At 40.0% G+C, this 11,949-nt stretch overlaps 1 protein-coding gene across 2 annotated transcripts; it reads right to left on the reverse strand.

Annotated features, from left to right (window-relative positions):
- Nucleotides 1-1,513: 1,513 nt before the first annotated feature.
- Nucleotides 1,514-8,690, reverse strand: akap17a (A kinase (PRKA) anchor protein 17A). 2 transcript variants are annotated; one of them, XM_026145583.2, is made up of 8 exons: nt 8,547-8,690; nt 7,902-8,230; nt 7,725-7,763; nt 7,389-7,607; nt 6,995-7,207; nt 5,838-5,986; nt 5,330-5,570; nt 1,514-3,742 (listed from the first exon to the last, which is right to left on the reverse strand). In XM_026145583.2, the coding sequence occupies exons 2-8, from the start codon at nt 8,226-8,228 to the stop codon at nt 2,891-2,893; spliced, it is 2,040 nt and encodes a 679-aa protein (XP_026001368.2). In that variant the 5' UTR covers nt 8,229-8,230; nt 8,547-8,690; the 3' UTR covers nt 1,514-2,890. The 2 variants fall into 2 exon arrangements, with proteins under 2 accessions (XP_026001368.2, XP_080146753.1); XM_080290627.1 differs by lacking the exon at nt 7,725-7,763.
- Between the last annotated feature and the right edge of the window lie 3,259 nt (nt 8,691-11,949).

Below are 11,949 nucleotides of genomic sequence, written 5' to 3' on the forward strand. Positions count from 1 at the left end.
TCTTAGTTATTAAGCTTTGTAAAACACTAGATGTATTTTTAGCACACGTTTAGCTAACTTTTGTATATTAAAAAGTGCGCTCTGATCAGCCAGTTTTTAGACAAAGCTATGGACTTTGTCTTAGATCAGATTTTGTTTCAACATGACTTTGCACCACTGCACAAAGCAAGGTCCATAATGACATGGATGTGTGGAAGAACTTGACTGGCCTGCACAGAGTCCTGACCTCAACCCAAAAGAACACCTTTGGGATGAATTAGAGCAGAGACTCTCACCCCCATTCTCTGCGACCTGCTGGAGCGGGGGGGCTAGGAGGAGGAGTTGGCCGTCCGACTGCGGTCTGGAGTGTGGGGCCTCCCTGCTGCTGCGGAGTCGGGGCACGGCTGGCTGCCAGCGGAGCTCACGGGCGCGTCACTGCAACTCCCCCTGGCTTCTGCTCCGCGGCTGCTGAGTGAGCCCTCATCTGGGACTCTCCTCAGCTCTTTCTGGGACAGTGGCGCGGCTGCCCCTCTGTTGGTCTTCCTTGGTCTCTTGTGTTCTGGGGGCCTCTGGATGTCTGGAGTTTTGATCTCCTCCATACCTGCTTCATGCCCTGGAGGACAGGGCTGTGGCCCCCCCACACCCTCTAGCAGATCATTACATGAAGGAACCTTTTAAAAAACAAAAAACAAGCGCGTCCATGCTCACAGGTGTACACACAGGTGATCACACCCACAAACTACACCCTTTTTGGCTCCTACCTCAAAGCACACTGTGTTCTGTTGATCTTATGTGCTGCACAATAATGTTTAATATTTAGTATTTACTGTCATATTCCCATATATCATTGTGATGTTGTTTATTCTATTACTCTTGTTCTCTTCTGCTTGTTTTCGTTTTTCTTTCTCAGCAGGTGACCCAGGTGATTGATATATGCATTTTTTTTCTGCTCATTCTGTTGGTTTTTGTCTTTTGCCCTTCTCCCCCGTCCCTCTTCTCAGCTGTTTCTCTTTCCCTCTTTCTTTCTCCCCTTCTTTCCCCCAGTCAAGTCTGTCCCGTATTCAGTAAGTGAAAATAAAATAAACAATAAAAGGTGAATCAAATGGACCATTACGGCAAGGCTGGGATGGTCAATTTGGTAAAGTAAATCCGTTGGGCATCTTTCTTTGCCTTTAGACAACAATTCTGATGGCAAAAGAGCCAAACGGGACAGGCAAAAAAAAAAAAAAAAAAAAAAAAAGAGCAGAGACTGTGAGCCATCCTGGCTGAGTTTGTGTTTAAAGCCATGTCCTCATGCTTAATCTAATTGGTTCCTCAAACAGCCACAAATGTCATAATACCAGCATCGCATGTTTTGTAGGCCTCAGGCTGACTGAACATTTTTTTGTAAATGTAAATATTACATTTTGATGATGAGTAGGAAAAAAGGTAGCAGAATATCCTAAACTTGATTTTAAACCTTCCATTTAAGGTTCATTGTAGTAAGGAAATTGCAGGTTTATCTAGGGAAAGAAAAAAAACAAACAAAAAGGGCTCAGCTTGAATTTTTTTTTATTTTAAACAACTTGCAATGTGCGCAAGACATGCTCTAGTGGATCATGAGCACATGGAGAACAAACAGGCTTTGACACAAGTACAAATGACAAAGTGTCAGCAAAACTTGGACATCCTCTGAGCAAGTAAATGTCAAGAACAGTCTGTACAGTAATTAGTAAGGTTGAAGAAATTTACCTGTCACTACAATTGGTCTGTAAAAGCAAGAGAAACGTCATCATAGTACACTTTTACAAATGCATCCAAGAAACTGCTTTATCAAAGATTTGTGAAGTGTTGAGGAAACTAGACAGGCCTCAAATCCATCACTTGCACTCTAGATCAACATCTGACTGTGAAAGAGCAAGTACACTACCTGCAGAGTTGGGTTTAATACATCAAGCCTTCAAACAAATCAAATCACGTCATTCAACTTCAAAAGCAAAAATGTTCTTTGAATTGTACACAAAAGTAATTCTTTAACTAAAACTATGTGCTGTTATTCAAAGTTGACACAGTCACAGAGAGCTGTTTGTGTTTTTCTCTGAACCATTATCAGCAACAAAGCCAATACATAAGCAGTACTTAACAACAACAAAAAAATGATAACAAAACCAGTCATTGTACCTTACAGTCTTAAAGCAGGTATGCGTTTCATCATTTGAGAATTCTCTCCCCCCCACTGTAATTGAGCAGCAGCCATTTGTTATGGCTGGTAGTCACCTTTACAGTGTTCGGCAGCTACTGTAACATGCAAGTGCTTGTTAGAACAAACCTTATGTATATTAATATCAGATCCTGTGTCTTATTTTCTAAAAATCTGACTACAAATCTGGACAAAAATAATAATAATAATCATGTCTGAACTCTCGGTTACTCACTGATCCGTCACAGTCATTGTTTTATGTTTTAATGAGAGAACAGACTGTCGATGTAATAACCTGTGGACCAGGATATAGCCTTTAACTTAAATTTGTCCAATCACCCCTTTAAAACTCACTTTTTTAGAATTAATTTTTAGATTTATGTTTTAGTGTACTTCAATCCAGTTTATACATTTTACTTCACACACAAATAATTTTCCAGGAAAGGGAAAAAAGGTCAAGTTTATATTTTGCATCACTAATTTTTGTGAACATGCTACACTGATTATAGTGAAAATTTAGGTTGTCAACAACATCAATCTGAGAACAACTTGGGTAAAAATCCACAGCAACAACTAAGGTTCACCTGCATATGCAGTCTGTAAAGTTGGGACGTTCTTCACCTAACTGAGGAACCAAAAGTATCTAATCTTCTCTGAAACTTGCTGAACTTGAAATGTCAGTCCAGAAATGGTGAGTACAAATGAATAAAATGATAACTGTCATCCATGAGTTTAGCGCCGTGTGGAGTGGCTCCTATCCCTGCTGTTGCTGTGTCTCCTGTATCGTCGACTATGACTGTGACTCCTCCGGTCCCTGCTCCTGCCACTGCCTCTGCGATGACTATGCCTGTGACTCCTCCCTCTGCTGGAACTCCTCTCAGTGCTGCTCCAGCTCCTCTCTCTGCTGGAGCTTATGCTCCTGCTCCTGCTGCAGTGGCTGTGGCTATATCTCCTCCTGCTCCTATGATGACTGTAGCTCCTCCTTCGGTGGCTGCAGCTCCTTCTCCTCCTGCTGTGTGACCGTTGCCTCCTTCCTCGGCTGTGAGAGCTCCTTTCCCTGTGGGAATGGTCTCGTGCTCGTTCCCTGCTGCGCTTGCTGCTAAACACTTCTTCCCTTCTTCCCTCCCGGTCCTTTTTTCTGTCCTCCCCTTCTCTCCTTTCTTCCATTAATTTATTCTTCCCTGAAACTCGGGAGTGAGCACCAGATTTGGACATCTGCTTTTCTTTGCTTTCAGCTGCCTTCAATCCATTCACCCCACTCAGGACCCCAAGTATCACATCATCTGGATTACAGATATCCTCAGTCACTTCAGGGCCACTCTGATCCTGGATGCCTGCAGCTTTGCTGCTGTTTTTCTTCAGCAAGTTGGAAAGCAGTCGCTCCCTGAGCTCCTTCTCTCTCCGCTGTAGCTCCAGTGCTCGCTCTTTCTCCACCTCCACCCTCCGCAGCTCCTCCTCTTGCTTGCGGCGACAGGCCTCCAACTGCTGAAGACGGGCCAATTCCTCCTCCTGTCGAGCTTTCTCCTTCCTCTCCTGCACTTCACGCTCAGCCCTTTCTTTCTTCTGCTGCTCCTGTTTCAAAGCCTGATGAGGAGAACACAAAAGAAAAGATAAACGAAAGCATATGATTTAGGAGTCGGTTGGGGGGGAAGTATCACAGGAGTAACACTTTCCCAGGAGTTGTATTGTGCAAGTCCCAACACATGCAGTACTCTGGTTGTCAAAATGAAATCCAAATTAGAGACATTAGTCATCAGCATTTTACTTTTTCTGTCCCAATGTATCAAAGTCCTATATGAGGTCCTCAAATGCTTTTCTGATGTCTTGTACCTTTAATAAGTGTGAAAATCCTAAACTCAACAGCAAACCCTTTTTTGAAGGGTTATATGCCATGTGTATTTGTGGCTGTGAACTTGTAGTGGGCTTAGTAATAAATTTCACATCTATGCAAGAAGAAAAACAGCACCTTTCCTAAAAAATAAAATTATTCCTTTATGCTGACATGGTCGAGTCAACTTTTATTAGGCAACAGAAACTTTGCGTGATTCGCAGTTCAAAACAACCCTAACTGATTCTATACCAGTGCTCTGTGCAATCTCCCATTTCATCCTCTGTCTGAAACAAGACGCTTTAGCACCTCTTGCTTTAATATTACCCACTCTTTAATGCTGAGACTTTGTTTGCAACTCCAATTGAAACCACAGCATACAAACGCATCACTCTATGTTCCTTGTAATAGTACTTTAAAAAAAAAAAAAAAAACTCTTGGTGTGATCCGAAGCTGTGCAAACAACAGACAGAACAAAACTGGGTTGGGGATATTACATCAAACACGCATACCCGGTGTATTTTCAGGATACCACAACTTTTTTCTGATTGGCTGCCCCTCACAAGCATTAGATAGGGGTGCTGCTCACAGCCAGAGCTGTGTGCCTAAGATCAGCGGTCCCCAACCATTTTTGTGCAACGGACCAGTTTATGTCTGACAATATTTTCACAGACCAGCCTTTAAGGTGTCGCGGATAAATACAACAAAAGAAAACCAGTATCGGTACTAAAAAAAAAAAAAAAGAAAGAAGAAGATTTATTCATAACACAGGGGAAAAGACCCAGGGAAACCGAGTTAACGATAAAAACGGTTAAAAACATAATGATAGAAACCGATAAAAACCCAGAAATCCATAGATTTCACACCCGAGCCTCAACTCTCGCGGCCCGGTACCAAACAACAGGTCTGTGGCCCGGGGGTTGGGGACCACTGGCTAAAATGATAATATTAAGGATAATCACTGTCACTACTACCAAACAGCCAAGAATAGCAAAAAATGTCTGAAAGAGAGCAGCCTGGCTGGCTCTGTCACATGTGGATTACTTGCAAATATGCCAATCTCACCATTTGAAACTTCTGCAATTAATAATATAAGCTTCCACTATTATAATCACTCTCAGAAACAAAAATGGAAAAGCAAGATAGTTACATTTTAAAGATCCAACATGAATACTCATATGGGGACAGACATTTAAAGTTGAGCTGTACACACTGCAGAAGTCTTAAATATTGATTAAGCTATTGGGGTTCAACAATAAAACGCAACATTCTGCTGGACCATTGTCAGGGACTGCAGAGTACTTATTCAGATGCGTATAGTGTTGCATTGTGTAAATTGATACCTTAGCCCTGGCCAGCAGCTCAGCAATGAGCCGTATCGATTCCAAGTTGCGCTGAGCCAACAGCAGTCTCCTCTCTTCCAAGGCAATCTTCATCTGCAGCTTCTTCTGCTCCTCCTCTTGCTGACGCCTCACTTTCTTCAGATTCTTGCGCTCCTCCCTCTCTCGCAACTTTTGCTCTCGCTTCCGTAATCTTTCCTCCTTCTTCCTTTCCCTCTCCTCCTCTTCCAATTCCTTTTGTTTCCTGAAAAAGTGGTTTAATATGCTCTGTGAATATTTATTGTTAACTTTTTGTCAACTCTTATCAAACCAGGTGATGAAGTTGTTCATTTAAAAGCCACCAACTCCATCAAATACTGAAAATCAATCCCCCAATTTATTTATTTTTTTATTCCTCATATTAAGTTGTTTAAACAGAATTTCTATTTTTTTTCCCCCTAACATTTTTTCTGTTTAACTTTTCAATATAGTCCAATTTTAGTCCATGTTCCTATGTAGGCTTCCATCATACCTCTCTTCTTCCTTACGCCGCTCCTCTTTTTCCTTCTCTCGTTGTTTCTGCTCCTCTCTCTGCCTCTCCAGCTCCTGCAACTTCATCCTCTCTAGGTTTCTCTTCTTCACAGAAGCATCGCTAAGGTGCTTGCTTGTGTCAAAGGTCACCTGAGGATAAGAAACGCACATCATATGAAGGTTAATTGTCACAACAGCTTTTCATATCGAAACAGCTGAGCACTTCAGTTGACGTCATTGGTTTGACTGAATGTAGCTATTAAAATAAATGGTCTTTGTTTTGGTAAAATTATACACACAAAAAACCCCAAAACAAAAGTATTTAAATTTTTATTAATTCAGTACTTTAACCAACTTTGGAGGAGATAGTGGCTAAAGCAAAACAAAATATCATCCAAGAATACCAGATTGATTGGGTTGGGTTGTATGGAAGCCCCAAACGCAATTTCATTGTTCTTGACAATGACAATAAATAAATAAATACTAAATACTAACCCATTGGTGAGTTTAAGGGCTTATTCAAGTGCTTCACACATTTCAGAGTGGTTTACTATGATTACAACATTTTATAACCATGCTTAGTCAGGAACAGTCATTCCAGCTCTTCATTTGAAAGCTAAAAATATTACATCCATGGCAGATTACTGTGGCAACACAGATTTTAAATAAATGAATAATGAACAAATATTCCAGTGACACAGCTACAAATACAACATCTTTTCTGCTCTACAAGTTTTAAGCTATTGTCACAGTACATTTAACATTTTCATATAAGAAGAAAAAAAAAGCTACACTCACTGGTAGCCTGAATGGAAAAGGAGGTTCTTTATATTACATAGAATCATTCATTTATCAGCATGTTTATCAAACAAACCTCCCAAGGCTGCATGGTTAATACAACCATATTTGAAAGGGCACTGCATTAGAACACCTTAATAATGAGTTGAACTCCAGTTCTCTCAAAACCCTGGCATTTAAAGTTTGTACGAAGAAATTTCTCTCCCAGCAGTGACTGAACATAATTAAGAAAACAACATTTTAGGAGATGGATTAAAAAAAAAGTCCTGGAATGATTGGTTTGATCAATTAAGAGGTAGAAAATAAAAGCAGCTTTAATATGTGTAGGCAGAGGCTTGACACTACTGTAGTCTGCAGTACCTTGATGTTGCAAGCCACGGCTTTTCCATCGTCTCCTTTCAGCATCAGCTTCATGCTGCGCATAGTGTCCATGGCTTTCGTGAAGCCACAGTATTCCTGATACTGGACATACGCTTCAAAGTTCAGATGGCCCCCAAAGCTGAATGTGCTGAAGTTCTTGCCCATCATTTCCTCTCTATATGGGTCCAGCATGGGAATGTCAACATTTCGTACCTTAAAAAAAATAAAATAAAAAATACTAATGTCTTAACTTTTTATTTCGACATTTATTAGTTTCTTGTTGTTTAGTTAGGCACTGCTTATATCTTCTTCTTTTTTAAAATTGTGAACTAAAAATGTGAATATTAAAAGCTTAATTTCCTTTTAGCTACACAGAAACATGAATGTGAATCACCTTGCCGAATGTCTGGAAAACTGCAACGAGGGCTTCTTCTGAGGGCCGATCTGGGTACTGGCTGTCCTTCTGACTGAACCAGCGGCAAGGAAGCCCTTCTAGGTGGATGGTGTCAGGCCTCTCACCTGGTAGCGTCTCATTCATGTCTTTGGCATCACGGAAAAAAGAATCCCAATCGTGACGTGTCGGGAAGTCCACTTTATTTTCTACTGCACGAACCTTAATGATGAGAATGACATAAATATACTCTGCTGTCGGTTTATTAGTGCAATTAAATTCAACCTGTAATCAATCTATGGTAGATAATGTTATAATACTTAGAACTAGCTGCCTTGCCTTTGGATAGTTGTTTATTTTCAAGGTAATTTCTTTGAGCTGCCAAATTACAATGTATTGACAAAGAGTTACAAACATTCAGAACATTTAAGTAGCAACAACAAACTCCAGTGACTCCAATAACCATGCAGTTACTAATTATAAGTACTGCAATGCTCTACATTTGTTCACCCTTACCTTCAGTACATCAGTAAAGCCACTGAGTTTGATGCTCTTCCCATCCAAACGACTTAGCAGGCTCTTGACTATAGTTTTGTTTTCCACTTCACCTTCAAAGCGGATGAAGTCCATTGTGCTCTTGGAGATTCGCAAGACTGAAAACTGCTCCGGAGCCACCATGGCCTTCACCCGCTCCATTACCTCCCAGTTGGAGATGCTTTTGCCTGGCAGCTTGAGCTGGGGCAAAGCCACGCTGATGGTCATTTTGGCAATAGGCTTGAGGTACAGGTTGTAGTCAGCAGAGAGGCACACTGCCTCTGTGGTATCATGTACAATGGTGGTCATTGCTGCAGAGACACAGAAGCTGGTTACACAAACGTTAGCAAACTCAATGTAACATTAGCTGAAAGCTAACGCTAAAGTCTTCGCTTCATCCCGAAGGACGGCAGGCTAGAAAGCTATGAACTTAACTAAACAGCGATCTGGTTAACGTGATTAATTTAACGTTATTACGTGCAAACTGCGCATTATTATTTGTTTACTGATTGTTATTATTTGTTAACGTTACGGTTTTTACGAGTTTGGTCCTAAAACATCACCGCTTTAGACAACAACATGCTAACGTCAGCTAGCACAGAAGATAACAGACTAGTCACAACCTACCAAAATCACTTAGCCCCCCTGTAAAAACCGAAAATGCAAAACACAACAAACACACTGTTGTAATTTAAGGTGAGCCATACACTTGAGAGGCATACAGAAAATCCAACTACATGCTACTTCCGAACGCAATGAACTCCGACCTTCTACAGAAGCCTATACCAGCGCCCACAGCGACACCACATGGATGAATATGGCGGTGAGAAAAATGGAAAAAGATCTCTTAAATTGAATTCAGTTTAATATTAATATTCATAGCAATTTTCTTCTTGGACTGCCTGGTCGCCGGGACAGTGAATCATTTGTCTCCATTGCACCCATTTCCTAGCATGTTCTTTTTTTTCTTTTTTTCTTTTTTTTTAAATTAGCAAAATACAACAAAATGCACAATATATTATACATTCAGAAAATACAAATTTCAACCTTTGTACAAAAAAAAAGAAGATACAAAGACGGGGTCATAAAAGTTAACAGAGTACTAACTCACTAAATCAAAATCTTCCGAAAAGGAAACAAAAAAATGCAGCCTTTTTCTTTTTAACTAAAGTCAAAGATTTAACCATCAGGTTTAGGTCGTTTTTCCAGTAAAGTAGGGTTGAAGTAGGGTATAATCTTTTAATATGTAATTACGTCTAAGCAAATTTGGAGAATAAAGACTCCTTAATGAAGATCTCAGAAATGTATTATTGCATTTAACATCACAAAACTGAATACCATCTATATATAATTGCCTTAACTTGGGGGAGATGTCAGAATATACTATATCACTTACAATTATGTTTTTAAGTGACAATGGAATGGATTTTATAACCCGATTAAAATTACTTTTAGAACATTGGATATTAAATTTTTGCCAAAAATCGTGATGTCAGAGCATGTCCCTCCTCATCTACAAAATGAGCAATTGCCCAAACACCTTTCTAGAACCAATCTTGAATAAAAATAGATTTTCTATTCATCAGTATATATCTATTGTTCCAAATCGGGCTGTTATGTAGAGTGAAATTATGTTTAAATATAATTTTCCAATACAGAAGGACCTGTTTATGGAATTCAGAGAGTTTAACAGGTAGCTTAGTAATTTCAAAGTCACATTTGAGGAGAAAATCGATACCCCCAGTTTGTTAAAGACCTTACTTGGTATAAGAAACCAAATGGAGTGAGGATTATTTAAAAAGGATTTTAACCATTTAAGTTTCAAAACACCATTCATTATATCAAAGTCCTAGCATGTTCTTCTGCTTCAACAACTCAAGGCTACCATCTACTCAAGGCTTTTCGTAGAAGGTATAGCAACCTGGGAGTTTGTCTTCAAACAGCAACCATAATCTCCACCCTTTGGCTTTTGTCTCAAACTAGTATTTCAACTTTTTTTTCTCAAAATACATTTTTGACTTTATTCTCAAAATTGTCAGCAATATTTTTTTTCTTAATAAGGCCCTCCTGCCTGGGAGCTCCATGTTCAACATCATATGTCCAATATGTCCACTCTCCCTCCTCTGCACATGTCTAAGTCAGCCTTGCCTCTCTAACTTTGTGCTCAACCTGAGGTCTCCCTCTGACGTGCTCATTTCTAATCCTCTCCATCTTCTCAACGAAAATCTTAACTTCTTCAGCTCTGGCACTTTTGCCTTGGCCTCCTGTCTTTTTGTAGTGTCACCATTTCGAAACTAAGCATCATAACAGGTCTCACTACCATCTTGTTAAATCTTGCCTTTCATTGGTTGACACCAGGTATTTAAACCTATCTACCATCAGTACCTCTCCTCCTTGTATGTTCATGGGGTACATGGCGGTCTGATGATTAGTGCTGTCGGCTCACAGCAAGAAGGGTTTGAATCCAGTCTGGAGCCTTTCTGTGTGGAGTTTGCAGTTCTCACAGAGAGAGAGAGTATGCATGGTTTCTCTTTGAGTACTCAGCTTCCTTCCACTGAGACCTTTTCTGACGAGGCTTCAGGGAACAGTAGATGGGTCAGATGCATCTGTGAGGTCTTTTTTTTTAACCGGGCTCACAAATTATTCAAGACTTTTGGTGTAAATAACCAAGGTTTATAGATACATATATATTAGCAGTATTTAAAAAGAGAAAGAACACACACCCTGCTATATATTTCAGAACACACATAATTAATACATAATAGAAACTTTGGCAATTGATTGTAATCGCCTGCAATTTAATTACTTATTAGCAAATCGCTGATATGGTTTATGCAAAAAAAATGTTGATCAGTACCAAAAAATGGTTCAGGCTGGATTCACTGTCTTTTTTTATATCTGCCACAAGACAAACAGCACTCTGATGACAGTACACATTTGTTACTCACTTGATATCTATTTGGCACTGTTTGTGACTCATTAGGGTTTGTCTGAAAGCCATCATCACTGTGGTAACTGTGTGAGATAAAAATGGACTGGACTTGGATTGGTCCAACAGTGGAGGCCCCAGGCTAAAAAGTTGGCACAGTTTCCCTGAAAGGATGGCAGAGGAATTTGCATAATAGGCATTACTCCCTTCACTGTGCATGTAGGTCAGTTACTGCAGTCAAAAAGGCTCTCTATCCTGTCCTGATCAGCAGTCATCCGGTAGATAGCCTGCCTAAGGCAAATCTGGATTCTACATAACCAGAAAAAAAAGCACGTCACTTCTGACCTCTATAAATCATTATTTGACTTCTAGACCAGGGAAACCCCAGAGATTACAGAATCATCAAAGGAGCTGTCTTAAGAGCATTCAGTTTTATATAAGAAACATATTGTGTGATACACTGTGACTGTTTACATGTAATCCAGCTTTTATATGGTTGGTTTGATCTGGGAAACACGAAGCAGAGAACAGACAGGGTGCCAGCAGGACATCAGAGCAACAAGAGGATTGGCAGATCTGTAGTAATCTGTTCAGGCTCAGGCACTGAGAAATGTATCGTATCCCCCACACACATATGAAAGCTTGTGGGCACTAAATTCCTCTGTACTCTATACTTTCTCTAACCAATGACAAAAATAGCATAGCAGGGAAACACAAAACTGATTGTCCTCTTAGGTTCTCTTAAGTATATTAAGATAAACACGATAAAATCTGATTTTCAAGTATTTGCAAAAATGGATTAAATAGAGTTTATATCCCAACAACAGCAGTGTTGACTTTAGGTCAGTCTGCATAACAAGAGGTGCAAAATAAGAACTGGATACTAATCTGTCTGGTGGGCCATGTGGACAGGAAGTTGTGGATATACTGTAAATGCCAGAGCAAAGCTGGGGTCGTCAGATCATCAATTATTCAGCACCAACAGGCAAGGACAATCAGCTGGTGTCAGCAGGAAGGGCGGATGAAGCGACTCGCTTCAATTGTATTTTTAATCTATTCTGGTAACGTTAACATGAGTATTCACAGCTGCTCTTTACATTT

The sequence above is a fragment of the Astatotilapia calliptera genome, chromosome 16 (assembly GCF_964374335.1).
Source record: "Astatotilapia calliptera chromosome 16, fAstCal68.1, whole genome shotgun sequence".
Lineage (NCBI taxonomy): Eukaryota > Metazoa > Chordata > Actinopteri > Cichliformes > Cichlidae > Astatotilapia > Astatotilapia calliptera.

What these genes read in the sequence shown, in the direction of transcription:
- akap17a (XM_026145583.2), bottom strand. Translation starts at nt 8,228, where the DNA reads ATGACCACCATTGTACATGATACCACAGAGGCAGTGTGCCTCTCTGCT. An exon ending in TTTTCCAGACATTCGGCAAG is followed by an intron (nt 7,208 to 7,388) that starts GTGATTCACATT and finishes ATTTTTTTTAAG; the next exon opens with GTACGAAATGTTGACATTCC. An exon ending in CGGCGTAAGGAAGAAGAGAG is followed by an intron (nt 5,571 to 5,837) that starts GTATGATGGAAG and finishes CCACTTTTTCAG; the next exon opens with GAAACAAAAGGAATTGGAAG.